Here is a 25,767-nt window from a genome sequence, read left to right as displayed (position 1 = left end):
CCCTTTTTATGGCTATTCCCTTTTAATTGATTATATTAAAGTGGGGATAGTCAACTCTGGAAGCTACCAATCATAGGTCTGTATCTAGGCTGGAAGAAGACCGTTATTTATTTCTGGCTGTGTTAGGTGAATCGAAATATGCCTTAAGGAAGTTCTTTAGTTCCTCCCAGAACATTTAAAGACATTTCCTAGTGGGATTTTTGCACTCTGAGAGTATCATATATTTTCCATTTTATATTTAGGGAATAACAAATTAGTTATTTTAAACAAAATTAGTTGTTTTAAACAAAAGTCCTCTATCTTATGCCCTGAAGTGTAACCGTGTTTTTTGTTTTGTTTTATTAACTATCTTTTTATGCAAAAATTTTTTCCTCTCTCAATTCTATAGTAGTACCAATTTTCTGGGGTTTTCCTTTGTTTTCCTTTGTAAAAGGAAAGGAAAGCGGTAAAAGAAAAAGGGGAAGGTGTTAGCACCATCTAAGACATGAGGAAGAGGCTGTCAAAAAGGAAGGAAACAGTAGAGAAAACAAAAAGGAGCTGTGTATGAAGGGAAATTGGAGAGGTTCTCGGACAGCTGAATTGGAGTCATCAGTACTGGCTGCCTTCCCAAGAGTGAAGTGAATTGGAGGGTTCTGCATTGGTGACTAGTCTTCTGTTGAGAAGGAAGGCTATATATCCCACTTTGGATCTGGAGTGGCCTGTTGTGTTCCGCTTCATGCTGCATTCACACTCGTGCATTTGCTCCTGCATGCAACAGCCACCAGCTTTCAGAGCGCATCTCTCAGCCCTCCCCACCCCCTACCCCCACCACTGCCATCCTGCATGGATAGACAGTGTTGTGAATTCTGGTGCTAAATGCAAAAGGAGCTTCTTTTTATAAACTTTGTTTAGTTACTTTGGGCTTAAGATGAATCATTTTTTGTGGATTTGAGTTACTTCTTTTGGGCAAGCATTGTTGCAAACTATGAGAAAGTAGAAATCTTTTTATTCCTTCATGTTCTCAGCTCCTACTTTGGCATAACTAAAAGCCCTAAGCACAACCTAGGTTATAGAGCTGGGCATTCAGTTTTAATTTTTGGTAGACCCTACTAAAATATAGTGGTTAATTTTATGACCAAGAGTTTAGTTTATTTTTTTAATATTTTGGCTCTAGGGAGGAAAGAGAACCCTCAACTGATGAGGCCCTAATTTTGACACGTTCAGAGACTGGACCAACTTTTTTTGAACAGTGGTTTTTAGGTCAGGGCTCTGGCTCTGGCAGCGTGGTTGTTTGGGGAGAACATGAACCATGTTTAATCTTCTGTGGGGTGTTTGTTCACTTGGTAAATGGGGCTGTCAGCTCTGGTCCTAATGCCAGCACATTCATCTGATTTTTCATGTACAGCATTAGTAATATATGTATTTTCAAAAAAAGCAAATCCAAGGCTTTGAAATACTAGAGGCGAAAGTGGTGTTTTTCACTTTCTCTGCATTTACTAAAATAAATATTGTGGTTAACATGTCTGCTGCTGGGAGTATTAGTGTAGGCAGAAATGTCACCCCCTTCCCCCACCTTTTTAACTCTCCAACCCAACCAAATACTTTTTTCTTTTGGTTACATTTTAAGTCTAAATTGCTGGGTTTGAAGTTTAAGTAAATACTTAGACTAGGCGATAGAAATTTCCAGTGAGCTTTCATCACGTTGGTTTTGAATTCTGTCAGATAAAAAGGCAGGCCACTGCTTTCCTCCCTCCCCAACTCAACAATTCCCAAACCTGATGGATTTAGAGGTTATTTGCCTTGGACTCTGGCCTCAGTGTTGAGGGAAGCTGTTACATTGTACATTTCATATAGGTTTAAATCAGCCTTCTGTTTTTACTGATTTCAGTTTTGAATTTGAACTAATCTCAGTAGCCCTTCAACCTCGAATTGTGTCTTAGTCCTTAGTAGGCAGAATGGAATTGTCTGAGTCTGTCAGGATTGTCAGCCCAAAGGAGGCAACAGGAAGTAGAAGCAGCAGCTCTGCCCTCCTTAGGGGCTCAGTGCTAGCGCTGTAGGGACCAGCTGTATGCCCACGGTTTGTCCGGAGATAATCTGATCATTTGTTTTGTGAATCTGTGGTTGTGCTTGTCACAGTGATTGGCAGAACGAGGTTGGGGTCATCATCAGTCAACCTGAACATTTTATAGTATCTTTGCCAAATTTGAGAAAAATTCTCTTTGCTTACATCTCTGCATCCAACATAGAAAAAACAGTTAATCAATATACTGTTTTTTATTTTACTCCTTGACACAGGGAGTTCTTTCTCTCCTTTGAGCTGGACTAAAGCACATAATGTGAAGTTATCAGGTCACCTGGCTTAGCGGTTTTTCTTAAATTTAGCAATATGTTTGGAAAACCAGATTTTTCAGATTACTGTGTGTGAATGGATGATGGCATTTCTATTTTGCCTGCTACAGACTCAAGACATAAGACAGGACATAATATACAAGCGTATACTGTTCCACTTAGAATATAAAAGAATAAGGCACAAAAGTGGATGTGGTTCAAGCAATTGGGCTCCTGTCTACTATATAGGAGGTCCAAGGTTCGATACCAGGACCTCCTGGTGAAGGCACGCTGGCCCGAGCAGTGAGCTGGCCCATGTGGAGTGTTGCCCCATGCAGGAGTGCCGGCCAACGTGGAAAGCCGGCGCAGCAAGATGACACAGCAAAAAAGAGCCACAGAGGAGAGACAATAAGAGACTTAGCAAATCAGGGAGCTGAGGTGGCACAAGAGAATGATCACCTCTCTCCCACTCCAGAAGGTCCTAAGCAGACACAGAAGAGCACACAGCAAATGGACACAGAGAGCAGACAATGGAGGGAGGGGAGAAAAATAAATAAATCTTAAAAAAAAAAAAAAAAAGAATAAGGCAAGAGAAAACCCACCTAGTCTAGGCAATAGAGTAAGGGCCTGGTTGTGACTCTGCCTCCTTCCACACCCCTGGGGTCATCTCTGTATCCTCCTGTCTAGATGTCTTTGAGTTGTTAGTAGAGAAGTAAAGTTCATAGGTCTCTACAGAAATCCATTTTTGAAAATGAAAATAATGATAGGATGTTATTGTATCTGTATATTTTATATACTAAGAATAAGAACTGAACTAAGTATATATACTATCTGTAATCTTTAGGACAACCCTGCAGGAAGCTGTTTTTATCCCCATATTACATATGAGAAAAATAAAACTCAGATAGTTAAGTATTTGCCTAAATCACAAAGCTGCAAAGGACAGAGCCAGAAATAAGCTCAAGTCTCTGGATCCAAAGTTCATGGCTTTTGCACTAAGTCACACAGTTAATTTATTTAAATTACCATATATTAGTAGGAAAAATCATCATGCTTTGTGAGTTCTCTGATTTGTGATTATGTAGAAGAAATAGGTCCCTATCAAGGACTCAAAAGACAGACAGAAAAGTAAATCTATTCTTTTAAAAATACGATGGAAGAAAAAAATCTCTTTTATTTCTCACTTAAATTCTTCTTTCCTACCTCGTGTTCCCTTCTCCCTCTGTCACTCCGGTTCTTTTTTTTTTTTTTTCCTTCAAGATAACATTTCCAGAATCAAAATCCCAATCAACATTATCTACTTTAAGGACAGAGTGTAGTTATAATGCTTAAATTTTGATCACTGTCCTCTCATCCCTGACCTCAGAAGGAATACTAGAGCCTAAGAGAATGGAAGTTCCTCTTCTTGAAAGTTATTTCATTTGAAAAGGTGAAAACAAGAAACTGGGAATGCCTAAGTCCTGCCTTGTGGTAGTGATAGTTCCCAGAAAGCTGATGAAACTTGTTTTGCCAAAAATTAACTTTTGGCTACCCAGACCTAACTTAGATCAGGGTAAAGTAATTACATTCCTAAAAAAGCCATGATTTATTCTCTTTCCATCTGTACCCCATTTCATCCTTTTTGACCTTCATCACTCCCCCAAATTTCCCTCATCAAAGACTCTACAAGGGCAAGTGAGTACTTTATGGGCATTGTTTGAAGTAATTCTTTCAGATACAGACAGGTAAAGAATGTGAAAACTATCTGTGGACTGCACATGCTGCACACATTCCCCAAGTGAAAATCCAAATCCCAGCCAGAGGAGAGGAATATCTATAAAAGTAGCTCACCTATTTTTTGTACATGTTGGAAAAAGAGGAGCTTTTGCTGGTTGTGGAATTAACATGGCAGCATTTCTATATACTTTTGTTTCATTAGTGTGTTTAGGCTCTCTCAGTTCCAGAGGATTAAGGCAGAGACTCTGCTTATCTAAAAGTGAACGTGGAAAGTCCATGCTAGAGGTATGCTGCTGAGTTGTCAGAGTGGTGCCAGCTCTAAAATGTACCACTTCACCACTACCCAAAGTTCAAAAACTCCTTTGACTCTGTAATAGCCACAAACTTTCAAGGGAAAGTAGTGTGAGCATTTATTGAATGCCTACCAAGTGCTGGTCACTGTAGTGTTAAGTACACTCACATCCATCCTTGTTGTCAACCACGTTATTATTCCATCTTCATGAATTAAGAAATAGTTTCAGAGTATTTAACTTGTACAAGATCACATGGCTAGTAAGTGGCTGACCTGCGATTTGAAGCTGTTTTGAAGCTCTTCCCAAAGCTGCCCTTTCTATAATATGTTTTGGTCTCTCATCTGATGTCCAGTAGAAATCTGACCTAAGGTAGAACATTTCAAGTTAAAGGGCACCTTGTATTGCTGAAGGCTTTTCATTCCATCTTAAGACAGTTTAGATCATCAGAAAGTACTTACCTGTTTTGAGTCTTAATCAATTTTCCTGAACTTCTATCCAGCTTTTGGGCATGGTTCTGACTCTAGAGGCCATAGAGAACAATTCATTTTTTAGATAACCCTTCTTTATTATCCCTAGAGTATTAATCAGGGTCCAGTTAGAAGACAGAAACCACACAGTAATTTAAACAAGTAAATATGATACAAAAAATTCTTAGTAATAGGAGATTGACTCCTTCAGGGTAAAGAGAACTCCGAAGATTACAGGAAATAAACTTGGCAGAACGCCTTCCTCCCCTGGACTGAGATTCAGTTCTGCTTGGAGAGAATGTGGCTGTAGCCTACTGGATGGTGAAGTTTGCTGAGGTGCCACAGGCTCAGGCTGGCCCCTGGGATGCCCACTGAACTGAAGAGGAAACTGCCAGGGGGTGTTGGCTGAACTCGCTGGGAAACTCTCTGGGGCCTTGGTGGAGCTCATTGGGAAGCCTTTTACGGCAAGAACTTCATCTGAGTTGCTGGTGGGCATACCTGCAGAACTAGCCAGGAAGCTGCCTGCAATGTGCTTTTGAACTCATTGGGAAGCTAGCTGGGGTGCCCACGGAACCTGCTGGGAAGCTACCTCTGGGGGTGCCACTTCAACTCGCTGGAGCTAAGTGCCACTGGCTCCCTGCCTGCTGACCGAGTACTGAAGGAATAAGTGAAGAAGCCCACCAGAACGGGGAAGAAAAGCCCCTTCTTTCTGCATTTTCTCTCCAGCGCCCTCTACTGACAAAGCCTTAACTTTGTGCCCGCTGACAAAGGAGAAGTTTACTTCATGGGGTCCAATACCAGTAGCACAAACAGGACAGTAAAGGGTGGAGTTGAAGCTGAGAGACAATAAATTGATAACTGGCACATTTAGTTTCCTTAATCATTCTATAAATCCTATATTCAAATACCTGCACTATTCTGATTTCTCCTTCCAGACTCTTCTCCAGTTTGCTGGTACTTCTCTTATCTTGTGGTACGTAATCTGAACACAGAGTCTAGCCTAACATTCTCAAAGTGTGGTCCAGGACATCCCTGAGACCCTTTTAGGGGGTCTGCAAAGTCAAAGTTATTTTCATAATGTTATTAAGGCATTATTTGCCTTTTTCTACTCTTCTATTCTTTTGCAAGTATACAATGGTCTTTTTTAGAGGCTGTACTCAGGCAACTAATGGCATGTGTATTGTGTAGTCTTGTGTTTTAGAATGTTCTGTATTAATTCCTAGCACAAATATATATATCGCATATCAGTAATTTTTAATAGTGTAAAGGGATGCTGAGACCAAAAATCTTGAGACAATGCTGGTTTATTTGTTAGAGCTATAACCGCTTCACTACAGATATGATAATTTATTCATGTTTCATAAGGATTTGAGGACAGTAGATTCATGTTGGGGGTTTCTTTATCTGGAAGAGGGAATGGGAAGCAAGCAAGAATAAGGATGATTGCTGGTAAAAGTTATTAAACTTTCACAGTTTTGTTCCAGACCTAAAGAAACAGAATGTTCAAGCTGCAGTGGATGGTACAGGTCCTATTTGGTCTTTTTTTTTTTTTTTTTTTTTTTTTTAGGGGATACCAGAGATTGAATCCAGGAGATTGTACATGGGAAGCAGGTGCTCAGCCACTGGGCTTCATCTCCTCCCCTGTATCTGGCCTTTTTTTTTTTTTTTAATTTGGTCTTAGATGCTAAACAGACTTAGGTTCAATTACTATCTTTATCATTTATTAGCTGTGTGACACTGAATAAGTTGCTTAAGCTCTCTGAGCCTTTAAAAATACTACTTTGTAAATAATTTTGCCCCATGGACTTGTCAGAAGAATTGAATGACATTGCATGGTTAAAGTTTCTGGCATATACAAGTTGCTTAATGAATGTTCCCTTCTCTCTCTCTCTCTCTCTCTCTCTCTCTCCTTATGCTGTGACCATTCATTTATTCCAAAGATATTTACTGGTGATGTAATTCTGCATTATAAGATGCAGTATTGTTATTGATTAAAAGGCAGTCACCCAAAGATCACTTCACTGGTCTCCGGTTCAGTCCTTTCCCAACATGCTTCTTTTGGAAGTGACAACTTTTTTAGGGTCTGTGCCATGACCTTCTTTAAGTGTGGATGTATTCTTTAACTATAGGATGTCTTATTTGCACACGTCCCTTCTAAGACTCTGAAGGGTGCTAGCAATGTATTGCATGGAACCATTGTAAAGTGCAGAAGTGAGATATTTTATCCACAGTCAGTTAAGACAGCCTTTTCCTCCTCTGACTTTCCCTTTGTCATACTTCCCCTTTAGTTTGGTGATGGTGGAGTGACCACAGGCATTTTGGGGCTTCAAGACCTACAAAAACCAGATTTCCCCACAAACATGAGAGAGTTTTTGAAAGCAGTATGATACCTAGCATTCCTATTCTCATCTAACAAATGTTGCATAAAGAACAAACTGCCCTCTTTCAAGAACCCTGTGGTCTGTGGAGATGGGTACTTTACCAAAGAAGTATTCATTTCATGCAATACTAAATGCAGCATTTTAAAATAAAGGACTTGTGGTTGAATTGCTTCAATCATTTCAAAGTAGAATGGAAAAAAATGTAAGAGAAGTCATGGGTTGCTGTTTCTTTAGTATACTAGGAAACCCCACATAATTGGGCCCAGAAATTTGATATTTACTCTCTAGATTGGTCATAATGAGAAACTAAACTCTGTGAATCTGAGGGGAGGGTCTGGGGAGGGGATAAAGCACTGAGTTAAGAAAGCTGCATTTACTCAGTGAAACACACTTTTGTGAGGGGCCGATTTTAACAACACTGATAGCTGCTTTGATTGCATTCTAGGGATGGGGCACATTGAGGCAGACATCTGCAGAACAGTGAATTGCATTTCCTAGCAGAGCTGCAAGCAAGTTTTGTGCAGGGGTGTACCTACCTGAACGTATTTTACAGAACTGTTGGAGTTCTGATATTAAAAACATGGTCCTGAGAATGAGACAAATCCACATCTAGTCCTCTGGCTGTTACTATGATCCTGGTTAAGTCATCTTGCTTCTCTGCCTGTTCAATTGTGAGTTGATGCCAATGTGTGCCTTCCTGTTAAGAAAGTATTGAGAATTAGTCATATTGTAAAGATTTAGAGAGGCTAGAAAAAATAGAAATATACAAATTATTTTAAAATGCATACTTAAGAATCACCCCTTGCCTACTATGCACCTTTGGATTTAATGAGAGGCATAGATGCAAGGTAATTCTTCCATCTCGTTGCGATATGGTGCCTTCACCACTTTGATCTCCTCAGCCTGGGTGAAGAGTAATATATAGCTTCTTTTTCTTTTTCTAGATTCTCTTTGGCCTAAAATCCGGGTCCCATTAAAAGTTGTGAGAACTGCTGAAAACAAGTTGAGTAACCGTTTCTTTCCGTATGATGAAATTGAGACAGAGGCTGTCCTGGCCATTGATGATGATATCATTATGCTGACCTCTGACGAACTACAGTTTGGTTATGAGGTAAGGAGTTTTTAAAAAGTGTATTTGCATATTTATTATTTATTGCATATTATTGCTTGTCTTTCCTGAAAAAAAGAAGAAAAAAGATATATTATTTTTCATTCACTAAAGTCATAATTTCTAAACTCTTCCCATAGAGTCCAAATGCTGTGCCTTAAGACTGTCGATTATGAAGCTGTTCTTTGAAACTTTGGGGAAATCCTATTCTAAAATGACAACCATTACCTCCACTTGTTTTGGGAACTCCCAAGGAGAGTCCTAGGGGACATTTTCAAAAGAGCATCTATAGCCTTTAATAAGCACTTAATCCATGTCTCCTTGAATAGTACTTCCCCTGATTCAAGCAGCTGGGCATGGCAACAATAAAAACATCAGTATGTGAAGAAGCTGGCAACGCTGACAAACAGAAAGCAGATCCTGTTGATGGCTTTCTTTGTGAGCTTTAAGTGGAGAGGCTGGCTGCCTGTCTTTAGGGAGAAACATTTTCTATCACTCTTCATTCAATGCAGCTGACAGATTAGGCTGGGTTCAGGGGTTAAGTACGGAGACCGGTAAAGGTCTCCCCAGGGGAAAGTGCCAGAGCCGAGGCCTGGTGAAAAGCAATAGGAATTGATGAGCCCTGTCAGGGAGGATGGGCAGGAGATGCAGACAGGCAGAGGCCCGTGGCTGCGAAGCTGTAATGGCGGTATCAGACCCAGCAGAAGAGAACACGTAAATCAATTAGCTGCAGCTGGGCACAGGAGAAAGTGGTAAAATATATCCCCTAAGGTCACCTGGCCTTTGAGAGAGCAAAGTAGCCATCTTCTTTAGTTGTATGTGGGGTTCTTAAGCAATTCATGAAATTTTATTACATGAAGCCATGTTTAGTACATATATCTATTGTAGAGATTTATTTTCAGACTCATATGAAAAGGGAGATTTTAAGGGGAAGAGTTGGGAATCACCACAGTCATCAACATTTAATAGCTCAGCTTTGCCTCATTTTTTTTTTTTCAGTATACCTCTATTTGAGTATAAACAAAATTGTTAGGAAATAGGATGTTATGTGGCACACTGATTGATAATGATTATTGGCCAATGAAAGGCTTGAGAGTAGCTACCAAAACACATGTTCACCTTTTTGGATTTATTTTCAATCACAGGATGTGACTTTTACATCATCACATTCAGGGTGTTGCGTGATTTTAATAGACTAGCATTCATATTTTTTTTAAAGCAAATTACCTACTCTTTCTCTAGCCAGATCATGGCAAAAAAGACCAATTGTTGCATATAATGGCTTCAGCCTGTTCCAGTATTTATATGGTGGCAAAAGAGAGATGGAAAGAGAGAACATTCAGAATGATATCACTAGGATGGAAAGAGTGCTTCCTCTTCTTTCTGTGTTTTAAGTTGGTCGAGAGGAAGCCTAATGAAAACAAAGTTGTGGATTAAATAATTTACCGGGATCTCTTTCAAACTTGAGTGATAAATTGAAGCAACAAAAAAATGTGTCAATGAGAGAAAGTATGAAACTTAGAGCGACTGAGCTTGAATCTTCCTCTCTCACCTCTGATACTGTTTTTGATTCCACATCACCATATCAAAGGCTTGGGACCATAAAATTGCCTTGTCTCCCTTAATTGGAAGCTTCTCCAGATGTTATAGAAGGAGCAAGGTCCTGTGTGTTCATATATATTATTTATGATGTTTTCCCAAACCTAAGCAGAGATTGTTTTTCTCTTTTTATCCTGAGATGCAGCAAGGTGAGTGAGGTAACTTAAGTCGTACAGCTAATAAGTGGAAGAGTTGGGCTTGATTGAAATCCATAATGCTGTCTTCCCTGAAGATTTTATCCTGCATGAAATTTTAAGAGACCACTGATCATAAAAAGTAGTACTTAGTAAAGCCATCATCATATCATTTGTCCAACGTTAAATTATTTTAATGCTGAGGACAACAAATAGATTTCTCAGGCATCCCTATCATTGGTGCATTATTGTAACATTTTTTTTAAACCAGGAGGTCTTGGGGATCAAACCCAGGTCCTCCATATGGTAAACAGCAGCTCAATTGCTTGAGCCACAGCCACTTCCCAAAGCACCTTCTTAGTGCAGTAGGCAGTGCGTCGGTCTCATCGTGTAACTTTATTATTTTTTTAAAAAGATTATTTATTTATTTCTCTTCCCTCCCCCCCCACCCCAGTTGTCTGTTCTCTGTGTCTATTTGCTGCGTCTTCTTTGTCCTCTTCTGTTGTTGTCAGCGGCACGGGAATCTGTGTTTCTTTTTGTTGCGTCATCTTGCTGTGTCAGCTGTGTGTGTGTGTGGCACCATTCCTGGGCAGGCTGCACTTTCTTTCGCACTGGGCGGCTCTCCTTACAGGGCACACTCCTTGCGCGTGGGGCTCCCCTATGCGGGGGACACCCCTGCGTGGCAGGGCACTCCTTGCGCACATCAGCACTGCGCATGGGCCAGCTCCACACGAGTCAAGGAGGCCCGGGGTTTGAACCGTGGACCTCCCATGTGGTAGATGGATGCCCTACCCACTGGGCCAAGTCTGCCGCCCATGTAACTTTATGAAGTTATTTCTTGCCTAGTAATTGTCTGGGCTTCAAAGTTAGGATAGCTCTGGACCCAGACTTCTTCTCTGACACTGACCAATTTATGACCTTGGACAAGTTATTTAACCTCTCTGGGTCTTGGTTTATTATAGGAAATGGCAATAACTATCCACTTCATGAGGTTATTCCATGCATTGGATAAAATTACTTAGTGCCTGCCACATGGAGAATGCTCAGAAGATGTACTTTCTGTGTGGTGGTCTGTATGCTAGACACTTTACTTTAGATATGCCATGATAGCTGCTGCTGCTCTTATTACTTCTGCTATTACTACTACTGTAATTATTCCATTAATGATTCTGTTATGGTTGATGGGAAAGGTTGTTTGTTGTTTACATTCTCAGAAGAACCATTTCTCTCCTAGAGAGGGTAGCCAGTTTAGTGTTCAATCAGAAAGCAGAAGATGGTGGTGCCGCTAAATCCCATTTTTGATGCCATAACCTAGAAGGAAGGGAGGAAGAAAGGAAGGACTTGATCATCTTATTAAATGCAGAAAAGGGTGTTTGATAAAATTCAGTATCCACTCATGATTTGTAAAAAAACTCTCAGCAAACTGAAAGAAAGAAACTTGTTCAGTCTGATAAAGGGCATCTATTTAAAATATCTAGTGCTAACATCATACTTAATGGTGAAAGACAAATTGTTTGAACCTTAAGATCTTTTTTTTTTTTTTAATTTATTTATTTCTCTCCCCTTCCCCCGCCCACCCCGGTTGTCTGTTCTTTGTGCCTATTTGCTGCATCTTCTTTGTCCACTTCTGTTGTTGTCAGTGGCACGGGAATCTATGTTTCTTTTTGTTGCGTCGTCTTGTTGTGTCAGCTCTCCGTGTGTGCGGCACCATTCCTGGTCAGGCTGCACTTTCTTTTGCACTGGGTGGCTCTCCTTACAGGGCGCACTCCTTGCATGTGGGGCTCCCCTACGTGGAGGATACCCCTGCGTGGCACGACACTCCTTGTGTGCATCAGCACTGCGCATGGGCCAGCTGCACACGTGTCAAGGAGGCCGGGGTTTGAACTGTGGACCTCCCATGTGGTAGACCGATGCCCTAACCACTGGGCCAAGTCTGCTTCCCTGAACCTTAAGATCTTGAGCAAGGCAAAATGTATTCTTGTAAACTTCTATTCAGCATTGTACTCAAAGTTCTGACTTATGTAATAAGGCAAGAAAATGAAGTAAAAGCCATACAGATTGGAAAGGAAGAAGTAAAACTGTCTCTATTCCCAAACAGGATCTGTGTCTGCATTATCCAAGGTGGAAGCCACTAGCCACATATAGCTATTTAAATTTAAATAAATAAATTTAAAACTCAGTACCTCAGTTGCAGTAGCCACATTTCAAGTGCTCAGTGTGGTTTGTAGCTGTCTTATTGTACAGCGTATATATAGAACTCTTCAGTTTTATCAGACAGTTCTGGTTTATGTGGAAAATTCAAAGGAATTTGCACAAATGTTACTAGAATAAGCTAATTTAGCAAGGTCAGAGGATATAATATCAATATGCATAAATCAATATAAATATTTCTATATACTGGCAAAATATCAGAAATTGAAATTTTAAAAAACTATGCTATTTATAATTGCATAAAAAATACGAACCATATAGGATAAATACGGCAAAAGAAGTGAAAGATAGGTACATGGCAAACCACAAATGTTGAGAGCAATTAAGATGTAATTAAATGGAGGGAATACCATGTTCATGGGTCAGAGGAGTCATTATTATTAAGATAACAGTTCTCCCCAAATTGACTTATAAATACAATACAATTCCAATCAAAACCCCAGGAGGTTTTTTTTTCCTTTTAATTGAAAAGCTGATTCTAAAATTCATGTGAAAATGCAAAGAGCCTCAAATAACCAAAACAATTTTGAAAAGAAAAAACAAAATGTTCAGGATACAATCCAAAATTATTTACTACATGAAGAACCAGGAAAATTTCAACTTTAATGAGAAAAGTTAATCAACAAATGATACAAGATGACAAAGATGTTGGAATTAGTTGACAAGGATTTTAAAAGAGCTATCATGAAGATGTTCCAGTAAGCAATTATGAGCACTGTTGAAACTATGGAAAAATAGAAAAGTCTCAGCTAAGAAATAGAAGATATAAAGAACCAAATGGAAATTTCAGAACTGAAATGAAAATTACAGTGCCTGAAATCAAAAACGCATTGGATGGACTCAATGAGAGAATGGAGATAACACAAAAGAATCAGTGAACTTGAAGTTCAATCAGTAAGAATGACCCATCTGAACAACAAGAGAAAACAGATTGAATAAAAATGAACAGAGTCTCAGAGACTGAAGGGGCAGTCACAAAAGATGTAACATTTGTGTCATCAGAGTCCCAGAAGGAAAAGAGAAAAATGCAGAACAGAAAAAATATTTGAAGAAACAATAGCTGAAACCTCCGAAATTTAGCAAAGGACATAAACCTACAGATCCAAGCAGCTGAGTCAACACCATCCACTCCAAGAATGAATGATAAAGTTAACCATAATGATAATTCTTACATTGAATAATAATTGGAAAAATGAAGAGAAAAATAAATTGGCTTATATATGCGAGTATATATATATATATGCACATAAATAAAGTCGAAAATTCTCATATCATCCTTCTTGTCTCTGTAACTTGGTCACAAGACCATAGTTGATATTTATAACTTTCTTCTCCCAGGACCCATCCATGCTCCCTTGTTCTCAATCAGCACCCTTGCATGTTTATTACAGATTCACTTTTTTTTTTTTTTTTTTTTAAGATTTATCTATTTCTCTCTCCCCCACCCCCAGTTGTCCACTCTCTTGTGTCCATTCACTGTGTGTTCTTCTCTGTCTGTTTACATTCTCAGCAGTACCGGGAATCTCTGTCTCTTTTTTGTTGAATCATCTTGCTGCATCACCTCTCCGTGTGTGCAGTGCCACTCCTGGGTGGGCTGAGCTTTTTTTGTGTGGGGCAGCTGTCATTGTGGGGCACACTCCTTGCACATGGGGGACACCCCTGCATGGCATGGCACTCCTTGCACGCAGCAGCACTGCGCGTGGGCCAGCTTACCACACGGGTTCGAACCCTGGACCTCCTATATGGTAGGCAGACTATCAGTTGAGCCACATCTGCTTCCCAGATTCACTTTCTTTTAATGGCTTGAATACTAATATTTCTTTTTTTGTTCATTTGATGTCACGTTTTTCAAGGAATCTGTTCATTTCCTTCTAATTGTAAAATGTATTGGTATAAAGTTATTCATAATATTCTAATTATTATTTTAAGTCTATAGGATTTGTAATGATGTGCCTTTTTTCATTCCTAATGTTGGCAAATTTTATTTTTTCTTTCTTGCTCAGTCTTGTTAGAGGTTTATCAATGTTATAATCTTTACAAAGAACCATTTTTAAATTTTGTTGCTTTTCTTAAAATTTTGTATTTCATATATTCCTGCTCTTTTCTTTACTGATTTCTTACTCTTTTTCTGAATTTAATTTCCTGTAATTTTTCCACCTTTTAAGATGATAGCTTTAGGTCATTCTTCTCAACATTTGTTTTTCTTAATTTGCATTTTTTAAAAGTTTTTTTTTTAATAATTTTTTTTAATTTTTAAAGAAGCTTTAGATTACATAAATATTACATTAAAAATACAAGGGATTCTCATATGCCCCCTTCCCTCCCCCTCCCACACTTTCCCACATGAACAACATCCTTTATTAGTGTGGTACACTTGTTACAGTTGATGAACCCATATTGAAGCATTGCTACTAACCATGGACTACAGCTTACATTATAGATTACACTTTGTCCTGCACAATTTTGTAAGTTATGACAAAATATGGAAGGGCCTGTATCCATCACTGCAGTGTCATATAGGACAAATCCAATGTCCTGAAATGCCCCCATATTACATTTTTCTTCCCTCTCCTATCCCTCAGAACCTCTGGTGACCACAGCCTTTACATCAATGATAAGAATTCTTCCATTGCTAGAATAATAATGTCTATAGTAGAATAATAATAAGTCTAGTTCATTGTTTGTTCCCCAATCTTGAGGATTTAGGGATGGTGATGTCCAATCTGCTTCTAATTGAGGGGGCTTAGATCCCATGGGGTGGATGGATGGAGCTATCTTGCTTGCAGCTTGTTCCTTGGGATGAGTGTTGGCCATCTTCATCTCCTTTTTAGTCGTCCTGGGTGAGTCCAGTGAACTGGAGAATAGGTGTTGCAACTCTGCTGAAATTCAGGACTCAACTGGCACATGAATAGACCAAAGATTTACATCTCTGGGACATATATTTATCAAGTATGGTGCTAATTATGGGTTAAAAAGGGGGGGGCAGAAGAGCCATGGTTAGAGAACCTATAAATGAGGCTAACTCTGTTACACTGGAGAGCATAAATTTCAAAGTAGGGCCCACTGATAGGGTGCTGAATTCCTGAGCTGTCTGCCCCTCTTATAGTTTCTGGTTATCTCTAGAGCCCTCGGGAGCCCTGCTATTTGAGACTCTTTACTGTGGCAGTCAGTGAGATCCTGCTGAGACTTGGGTAAGCATAACCTCTGGAATGACCTTCCAACTCACTTTGAAATCTCTTAGCCATAAAAACTCATTTGAATTTACCATTTCCCCCTTTCTCAAGGTCTTTTTCCAGATTCATTGCTAGTTGGTGCTTGGTAATAATCCCTTGGTGCCAGGGAGGCTCATTCCCAGGAGTCAGGTCCCATACCAGGAAGGGGAAGGTAGTGCATTTATATGCTGAGTTTGGCTTAGAGAGAGGCCACATTTGAGCAACAGGGAGACTTTCAGGAGGTAGTATGTATGCATTTAAAACTGTTAATTTATCTTTAATCACTGCTTTAGGTATACTCCCAAGTTTTGATATGTCATATTTTTATTATCCTTAAGTTCAAAGTATTTTCTAATTTCCATTGTAATTTCCTTGAGACATAGGTTTTAGAGAAGTATATTGCTTAATTTCCAAACATTTGTCAATTTTTAAACTTTTCTTTTTCTTACTGATTTCTGGTTTGATTTTATTATTTTGAGATTTCTGTGGCCTAGTAATCAATTTATTTTGGTAAGTATTCTGTGTATACCTGAAAAGAGTGTACATCCCACAGGTGTGGATTTAATATCCTTTCTGGATCAATTAGGTAAGGTTGGTTATCCCAGTACCTTCAATTTTAACATAATCAAAATATCCCCTGTTTGTTCCTTTCTGAGATATATATCTCTGTTTCTTTTATTATTTACTATAACCTTTATCATTTCTATAGTGTTTAAATTCATTATCCTATTTAAATAAAAAATGATTTAAACACAGTATTCAATATGTGGGAATTAAAAAGAAACAATGCCATAGACCTTTTTTACTGTGGTTCCAAAGAATTTTTTTTTTAAATCTAGAGATATAAGGTCAATTCTCATTTGGGAATTTTTCAGAATAGGGAAGCCACCCACCTTCCAGCATCTAGAGTAGTTTTCCTAGTTATGCCTGGAGTCAGAAGAATAGCCCATTGACTTCCTGAAATCTCTTCAGATTCAATGATTCTAAGGGATCAGAAGTACAGTACCTATTAGGTACGATTACATGTGAAAAAGTGTCAAGCTTCTTTATATAAGGTATCAAACTCCTTCACTTTCCTATGAAACATAAAAGGTTGCATGCATGAGGATTAGGGATATCTGGAGGCAATGGCCTATGGCATATTAGAAGTTGAAAGGAAAATACAGCACTTCTTGTTTTTTGGTGGTGTTTTTTTTTAAGGTACCAGGGCTGGAGATTGAAACTGGAATCTCGTATGTGGGAAGCCAGCACTCAACCACTGAGCCACACTGGTTCCCCTGAGTTGATTTTTTTTTCTGTTTGCTTGTTTTTTTTATTTTTTTAAGAAGCACAAGGGAGAAGCAGATTTGGCCCTATGGATAGGGCGTCTACCTACCACATGGGAGGTCTGCAGTTCAAACCCTGGGCCTCCTTGACCTGTGTGGAGCTGGCCAACACGCTGTGCTGATGCGCACAAGGAGTGCTGTGCCAGGCGCAGGGGTGTCCCCTGCATAGGGGATCCCCATGCACAAGGAGTGCACCCCGTAAGGAGAGCCACCCCGGTGAAAGAAAGTGCAGCCTGCCCAAGAATGGTACTGCACACATGGAGAGCTGACACAAGATGACACAACAAAAGGAAACACAGATTCCCAGTGCCACTGATAAGGATAGACGCGGTCACAGAAGAACACACAGTGAATGGACACAGAGAGCAGACAACTGGGGGGGAGGGGGAAGGGGAGAGAAATAAATTTAAAAAATAAATCTTTAAAAAAAAAAAGAAGCACCAGGAACTGAACCCAGGACCTCCCATGTGGGAAGCAGGCACTCAACTGTTTGTGCCACATCCACTCCCTACAGCAGTTATTTTAATGGAAGATAACCAGAGCACAGTGTGGTGAACCAGGGACTGTTTTGTTCTTGTTTCTGATGACCCCTCTTCTGAGATACACTATGTAGAGTCAGCACCAGATTTGCAGCATGTTTTTTCACAAATGTGAGGACATTCGAAGGCAGTGCTTTTCTTCAGGGTTTGGAAGAGTCGATTCACTGAGACCATTAGAAGACCACAGATTTCGTGGCTTGCTTGAAGGACACTGCAGAAACTAAAGGCTGCCTCACAGATTACATGCTTCCCAGTGCTATGAGAAGGAAATTGGGGCCAACTGTAAGAGTTAAGAGATGCAAGATGAATGATGGGCATGGGAGCGGAATCTACCTAGAATATTAGCTTGAAAATTGGTGGCAAACTCTAGAATCCCTCTCTCGAAAGAAGTTTTTAGAGCAACAACAGTGATTTTTTCCAGCCTTTGTCAAACCATAGAACAAATAGCTAATGTTAATTCTGTACATAAAGTACATAGACACATAGATAAGGCTGCTTGCAATAGACGTGACCCATGCCAATTGCCTGATGGAATCAGTATTATCTGTGTACCTCTAAACCCAGTCCTACCTAGCACACTAGTTGAAAGCTCTGTTTTTAAAGAAACAGTGTCAGAACCTAAAGGGATGTTCGAGATCATCCTGACACTCCATGCTTTATTGCTGTGGAAACTGGGGTGTGAAGAGGTTACGTTCCCTTTTTTAAGGTTTAACATAAGCCTTAAAGGTCCACTGTAACCAGTTCTTGGGAACAACACACCGGACCATGTCAGAAAGACCTTTTTTTCCTAAGTGTCTGTGACTTGAACACACAGACATTTGGATTCAAGATCTAATACTGGGTATCATCATTTAATTGGAAGAAAACCCAGGGGTCATTTGTCTGTTTTAAATGGGCTATATTCTCTGTTGGATGGCAGAGGGCTTTGGTAAATTTAACGTTCCCTCTCCAGCCCTGAAACCAGGAGCTAAAGAGTGATCTTCTCTGGCCCTGCGTGTTTCTGACTTGTTTGACAAGCTCTAGTGAGCTACCAGATGTGGAATTCTTTTCAGCCTGGGATAATTTATTTATCTGTTTATGTATTTTACCAGGAAAATATCTATTGAGTTCTTGATACTCATTTGCAAGGAACTCCTGGGGGAGCAGTAGCAGTGTATAGTGTTACTCGAGTGTTTGATTTTTTTCCCCCCCAAGTCTGTCTGCTTTTATTTCAGACCTAAAGAGTTAGGAAATAAAATGCAACTTGTTCCTCCTCCCCTTTCCTCCTCTGTCTTTAAGAGACAGTTTAAAACATGTGGCAGAAAATGAGCTGTGCTGGCTTGGCTGAATATATGAACCGGTGAATTTATTTTTCCTTTCATACTTTGATCCTCATTTCCAACCATAAAAATTATTAGTAGCACTTAAAGTGTGTTGAAAATTTTTCACCTGAGAGATGTGAAATGCACTTGACTAATAATATTGTTTATAAAGTCAAGACTTCATGTGGGGATGGGGATTCATTAAGAGCAACTTTGTGTTGTGCGGTACAAAAAATGCTGAAGTTCTTTATTTTACTATGGGTATCCTGTTGGTGATAGAGGCTATTCCAGCCTCTTGGGTGCTTATAAATTGTGAGAATTTATTTGTACTATTTTGTTCACAACTCCTGTGTAAGCAAAAAGCAAGTATATACTCTCAAAGAGTCACAGGATTCTTTGAGACGTAAGTATGTCTATTTCTTAGAGCATGGAATACCCCACATTTTTCACAAGGACATATAATCATCTTTGAATAGTATTTCCTGGTGTAGGAAGCACCAGGAGGAAAGGCATCAGAATGGGAAGGCACTGGGTGTGTGTGGTAGCACAGGGAATTATAAGCACATTGATGTGCCTAGAGTGGACATTTTGTTCTGGGTAACAGTAGATGCTAGGTTGGTTAGGCAGCAAAGGGCCAACTGATGGATGGGCCAAGAGGCTAGCTGAAAAGTTTTAAATTGATCGGCAGTAAAGAGGTATTGTAGGTTGGTGGTATATGATAAAAACAGATCACAGGATGAATTAGAGAGGACAAACAGAAGACAGGAAAAACCTGTTAAGAGAGTGGTAATGGAAAATCTGTAGACTTGGTGTTTGAATGTATTAAAGAACCAAGGAGAAGGAAAAAGCAAACTTTCCTGTAGCTCATTTAATTTTTGACAAGGCGGTTGGGTAATTGAAGAAATTGTAGAACTGAGACTCAATATAAAACAGTTACCTTTTAAACGGAATTAATAAAATTTATAGCTATTTAAGTATGCATCCAGGGAGAAGGGTAGAGATGTATAATTTGTGATTCTAAACAAACTCCCACTTTTCTCCTCTCACTGGAAGAACTGAAAGATGAAAACAGTCATAGAATTAGACTTCATAATAACGTCCTCTAAAAGCTAACAGAACTAAAAAATAGGCCTTCTGTTCTGACATCTCCTAGCCTCCTGCCAATGAAGTTGTCACAGATACTGGGTCTGTGGAACAAGTAAATGTGAAACCAGTCTTCGACTGGGTCTAAAGTCTGTTTCTCACAGACTTGTGGTTATGAGCCCTCTGGTGGGAAAATAACTGCTTCCTCCCTAACTTTAAGCCCCGGACTCCTAAATGTAAAAATGAGTGCAGATTTGCTGGGGCTCTGGGGAGGGTCTCTGTGGAAGGTGGTTTTTCTTTATCATACGTGGAGCCATCTATCTCATCCGACCATGGACCCTAAGGGAGGCTTACCTAAATTTGAGTTCCTCTAGGGCACTGGAGACTAATAAAAGCGGAGTGTCCTTAAAGGAGAAAGCCAAAATGCAAGGCACATACCTGCAGTGGAGGGATAATCTAATTACTGCAGTAGTTCATGAGAACCAGCACCTTTCTTTTCATTCCTTGACCTCATGGCTAGCTCAGCTGCTTGTGCCTTCTGATGCAGTGAGGTGACTGTACAGATTGGAAATCAAGTATTTCCCTCTCTTACCTGGATAACAGAATGTAGCACGAGTGTACCAAGTACTGAATCCAAGAGTCTGTCCACGTAGCTACTGGTGTGCTGCAGACAGCAGGGCTCCCAGTGAGCCAGGTCCCCTTTTGACAAGCACTAGGTCAAACCTGGCAAAGTTCTTCTGGGTCAGCCTTCATGCTGGACCAGACACTAAGGTGTTGTAGTGTAGCTAGAACATCTTGCCAGAGCTAAAGTGCTTTAAAGACTAATTTTCTTAGGCCTTATGGTGTGCCCTCTTCATTAAGTTTCTAAAGACGTTGATGCTATGAGCCAGGGGTTCTTAACCAGGAGTTAACCAGATTTCACGGGGTCTGTGAGCTTGAATTGAAAATTCAATAAAACATTCTTGTAGGCACTTGCTGGTGTGGGTGTGATATATATATTAAATAATATACAATGTAGTGTGGACTTTGTATGATTTTTATTTTGATATAGCGTGTTCTGAGTGCAGTGGATAACGGCCTGCAAAAAGGTTGGTCAGGACGGTGGAGATGGTTTTATGATGCCGTGGGAAAACTCGAATTTGTAAATGTTTGCCAAAAATGACCTTTTAACAGATGTTGAACCATTTTAGGTTATTATGTATTTAAATTATGGGAAAGTTATAAAATGTAATTTTGAATAATCCTAAAATTTAATTTAAAGACATGCTAATGTTGAGTGTCATAAAACTATCAGCTGCTACATTCTGAGAAGGGGTCTGTGGTTTTCACCTGACTAGCAAAGGGGTCCATGAAACAAAAAAGGTTAAGAAGCCCTGCTTTAAGCTCTTTTTGAACCTTGTGCCTTATATCTGAGTGAGTTTCCTTTCTGAGATTCTTTTCCTGGACATGGCCGTAATATCAGTGCACTATTGAAAAGGGTAGCAATCTTCCTTTACCTCCATTTTTCACTTTTCTTAAGTACGTGAAGAGATGCTGTTATAGAGACTGTTGTCTCCAGGAGGGAGGATGGGCCAAACAGCTCTTTTCTATGAGTGTTCCAAGCCAAAAGGTATAGTCAGAACTTCCTTCAAAGAAGGAGTCTGTGAGAATGGTTCTCATGTGGGAGACTTTGGTCAGAGGTGAGTCATTCTTTCTTAGAGAATTATCTCCCTGGAGTATTTTCCACATTACTTCAGGCTCCCTGTCTTCAGCCTGTAGGAGAACTGAATAATCTGCTAGGTCTGTCCTATCTCCAGCTTGCATTGATTTACACCCCCAAGACTCGTGGGACCTGGAGGGAAAATAGTTCATGTGTGCCGCTGCTGCAACAAGTATTGCTGAAAGAAGATCCAAAGCAGCAGGCCAGGAGCCCATGGAGGTGCTGAGAGAAGCTGCAGTGAAGTTTGACCTCTCAGAGCTTTTCTGAAACTCCCAGTCCCCATTGGAGAATAAGTCACACAAATATTAAGGAAAGGAAATCAAATATGCATGCTGAACATTGAAATAACATCTGATTGTTCAAAAAAGCACCCAGTTGGGAATTACAATAAGAGTGGCACTTTTTTCTTCCCCACTGAGCAAATTGAAACAGCAAGTGAAGGATTTATTTACATAGCCATTAATGAAACATCAGATGTAGGACTAGCAGCTCCCTATCCCAAAGAGGCGGGAGTATGCTTCCTGCTGGCATGTATTACCACTCGAGTATATCTCCTCCTTCTAGACTCCAATCGCAAATATGTCAGATTAGTTGGTTTCAGTGTATTTTCCTCAAGACTGTATTTTGTGACAGGAAATCCTGGTGAGGAAATAGCTCTTTAGACCTTTCCAGACCCTGCCCTGTGTGTGCCCCATCCTCCCCTCCCCTCATCTCTCCTCCCCTCAGCACCTCGCCTGTCTGCAGCACCATCAAGGCCACCTGGCTTTGTATCTCTGTGCCTCAAGAACTAATGCTCACAGAACTAATGCTCATAGTTTAGTAGGATAGTTATTTTAAAGAGGTGTTGGTACATTTGATGGTTTAAAGAATGTGTAGTTTCCCTCCTGCCCCCTTCAAAAGGAGATATTTTCTATACTCTAATCCTGAAAGGATCCATATGTTTGAGGGCTATTGTTCAAAAAGCTGCCTGTTGCCTTGTTGGAATTGATTGCAGGGGAACTCTGGCAGCTTCAGGAATTCAGAGCTTCAGAATTTGGCTTATGATTCTGGGATATGGGGAATTTGTCTTGGATGGGCTGTTTATCTGCCTTGATTTTGATAGACGTGCTTGAAGGAGGTGTGTGGACAGGACTTGGAGCAGGGCCAGGGAAAATGAAAGCATCCAGGCCCTGAACTCCCCAGCTTCCGCAGGATGCCCAGGCCTGTAGCCTTCAGAGGAAGACTGTGCTGTGGTTCCCAAATGTGAAGGCTCACCCTTCATTTCCAGTTGTAAAACTATGTGCAGAATCATAAGTTTGACAGTGGTTGGTGATTTTGGAGAATAAAAAGAAAATTTAAAGGATCGGAGGAGTCCCTTAAACCTTAGAAAATCATGACTGGGAAAATGAGTTTCTAGAAAGCAAGATGAACTAGCCAGTGTATATTTATAGCTCACCTCTTCGATGATATTTATTTCTTGGTGCCTAGAGATCACATTAATCATGATGGCAATATATTTGCTACTATCTGTTGGCTGGTTTAGATCAAGAGTTGGCAGCCTTTAAAAGTAGTATTTCAAGGTTCCCAGCCAGCGTTTGGATCAGGCTAAAGATGGGGGGTGAAGGGGATTGGAAGTCCTAATCACATGGTGACACTGCTCATGGAGAGGGAGGGAAGGGGGCTAACGTCTCACAACCAGGACCCACTTACTTACATCCCTGTGTAGGTCCAGGGCTTGATTAAAACACTTTCCTTTTGGATGGCCATTGAGGAAGGACTTGTGTCTACCTTGTTGACTACTTTTGACTGAATGAGTAAATTTAACATGTTTGAACATTGACTTTTCTCATGTGTAGTTTCTCTATGAAATGTATGGTTTCTGTATGAAAATGATACTATATTATGTATTTAGTAAAAGAGTCCTGGTCATCTACTTGCTCTCCTGCTAAGGAGATATTAATAGCAAAGGGTAATTTTGTACTGCTTATTTCTCTAGGTGGATACAATGCAGATCCCAGTCCTAAATCTCCTTTCTTTTATGCTCCTAAAATGAAATACATGAGCTTTTTTCTTATTTGCTCCTTCCCCATCCCCAATCCAGAAGTAATCTTCTGTAATTCCATCCTTTTAACTCCATTTGTACTTTATCCTTTGCCCTAGCTTTCTTTCATTTTTGGTTTTTGTGTGTGTATGCCATTAGCTTTTCTAGATTATAAGCCCCTGGGTAACAAGATTTATGCTTTATTTATATACTCACTCCCTGAAATCTTAGTCCCTTAAAAATACTGGGAGGCCAGCTGATTTTAACAAATGATGAAGAAGATGAAAAGACCAGCTACTGATTAGGAGAAAATATTTGCAAACCACATATCCAACAAAGGACTAATCATCTACAATATGTAAAGAACTCTCAAAGCTCGGTAGTAAAAAATAAGCAATCCAATTGGAAAATAGAGAAAAGACATGAACATATATTTCACTGAAGAGAACATACAGTGGCATATGAGTATGTGAAATGATGTTCAACATTATTAATCATTAGGAAAATTCAAAATAAATCCAAAGTAAGATATCACTGCACTTCCTTCGGAATGGCTAAAATACTGACAAATACTGGTGAGACTACAGAGAAATTGGATCGTTCCTATATCCAATGTGTAGTATATAGTCACTCTGGAAAACAATTGGGCAATTTCTTATAAAACTAAACATGTAACTACCATATGACCCAGCAGTTTGTCCCAGAGGAGTGAAAACATGTTTACATAAAAACCTGTGCATGAATGTTCATAGCAGCTTTTTTTGTAATAGCCCAAAACTGGAATCAGCCCAGATTACCTTTAGTGGTTAAATAGTTAAACTATAGTACATCCATACCATGGAATACTAGTCAGCAATAAAAAGGAACAAACTGTTGATACACACAACAACTTGGATGAATCTTCAGGGAATTATGCTGAGTAAAGAAAGCCCATCCCAAAAGGTTATGTATTGCATGAGTACATTTATATAACCTTCTTGAAATGACAGAATTATCTAAATGAAGAATAGATTAGTGGTTGCCAAGGGCCAGGAATTGGAGGCGGCAGGTGGGGGGGGATGTCTGTAAAAGTCAATAGGAGGGGTCTGTGTGTGATAGAAATGCTCTGAACCTCGACTGTACCTACATCCATAGCATGGTTGTGATATTGGACTGTAAGATGTTGCCATTTGAGGAAAGTGAATGAAGGGAACACGGGCTCTCTCTGTATTATTTCTTAAAACTGCATGTGAATCTACAATTAACTTCAAATAAAAATGTGTTATTTTGGGCAAGTTCCTCAAATGCTGAGTGCCTCAGTTTCCTATTTTGTAATAAGGGGCCAGTAGAGGATTATTGTAAGAATGGAGTTAATACATTTGCAGTTCCTTGGAAGAATCCCCAGTTCCTAGGAGGGTCTTAACAAATGTTCATTGTTGTTATTATTATCTTAACAGTTTAGACTTCATTCTAATTTTCACCTTTATTACAAGCTATCCCAAATCAATTTTAAGTATTTGAAGGAATCCTTCTGGTGCTTGATCCTTCACCAAGAGATTATGGGATTTAAAGCACACATTTGGGCACTGTAATGAATTAACTCATTAACTAAATTGGGTTGATGTCCATCAACCAATGAGTGGATAAACAAAATGTGGTATATACGTAAAATAGAATATTATTCAGCCATAAAGGGGAATGAGGTTCTGATATATGCGACAGTATGGATGAACCTTGAAGATATCATGTTGAGTGAAATAAGCCAGGCACAAAAGGACAGATATTATATGATCTCACTGATATGAAATAATTAAAATAAGCAAACTCATAGAATCTACAATATAGGTTACCAGGGATTGGGGTGGGGTTAGGGGTTGGGAAGTTAAGCCTTAAAATTAACCACAGGATCCTTTTTGGAACGATGGAAATGTTTTGGTAATGGATGATAGTGATGGTGGCACAGCATTGTTAACATGATTAACAGCACTGAAATATAGATCTGAATGTGGTTAAAGGGGGGGAGTGTTAGGTTGTATGTACAGTGGCTATAAATGTTGAATAAATACTCCATGAAACTGCACTGCACAAACAGTGAACCTTGGACTGTATTTGGTGATACAGTTGTAAAGATATGCTTTCATCAGTTGTAACAAATAACAAATGTTCCACACTGCTGCAAGGTATTGGTGATAGGGTGGTATATGGGAAGACTGTATTTTGTGCATGATTATTCTGTGAACCCACAACTTTTCTACTAAAGGGGGAAAAAACACACACAGAAAAAACTGATTGAAAATTGGGGGAAAAAAAAAAAAGAATTGCTATTTGGCTTATGCTCACTGTTCTTTTTATTTCCTCTCCCCCTCTCACCTGCCCCCCCCCCAGTTGTCTGC

General features: G+C 39.6%; 1 protein-coding gene across 6 annotated transcripts in view; it reads left to right on the top strand.

The window, feature by feature from the left end:
* Positions 1 to 25,767, top strand: part of EXT2 (exostosin glycosyltransferase 2) — a 207,166-nt gene that overhangs the window by 116,387 nt on the left and 65,012 nt on the right. For all 6 annotated transcript variants that reach the window (XM_071218083.1, XM_058305492.2, XM_071218084.1 and 3 more), the window contains one exon: positions 8,109 to 8,275. In XM_071218083.1, coding sequence (XP_071074184.1) covers positions 8,109 to 8,275 — 167 coding nt within the window. The remainder of the gene's footprint in view (positions 1 to 8,108; positions 8,276 to 25,767) is intronic.

The sequence above is a fragment of the Dasypus novemcinctus genome, chromosome 10 (assembly GCF_030445035.2).
Source record: "Dasypus novemcinctus isolate mDasNov1 chromosome 10, mDasNov1.1.hap2, whole genome shotgun sequence".
Lineage (NCBI taxonomy): Eukaryota > Metazoa > Chordata > Mammalia > Cingulata > Dasypodidae > Dasypus > Dasypus novemcinctus.
This window is presented reverse-complemented; position numbering and strand designations above follow the sequence as displayed.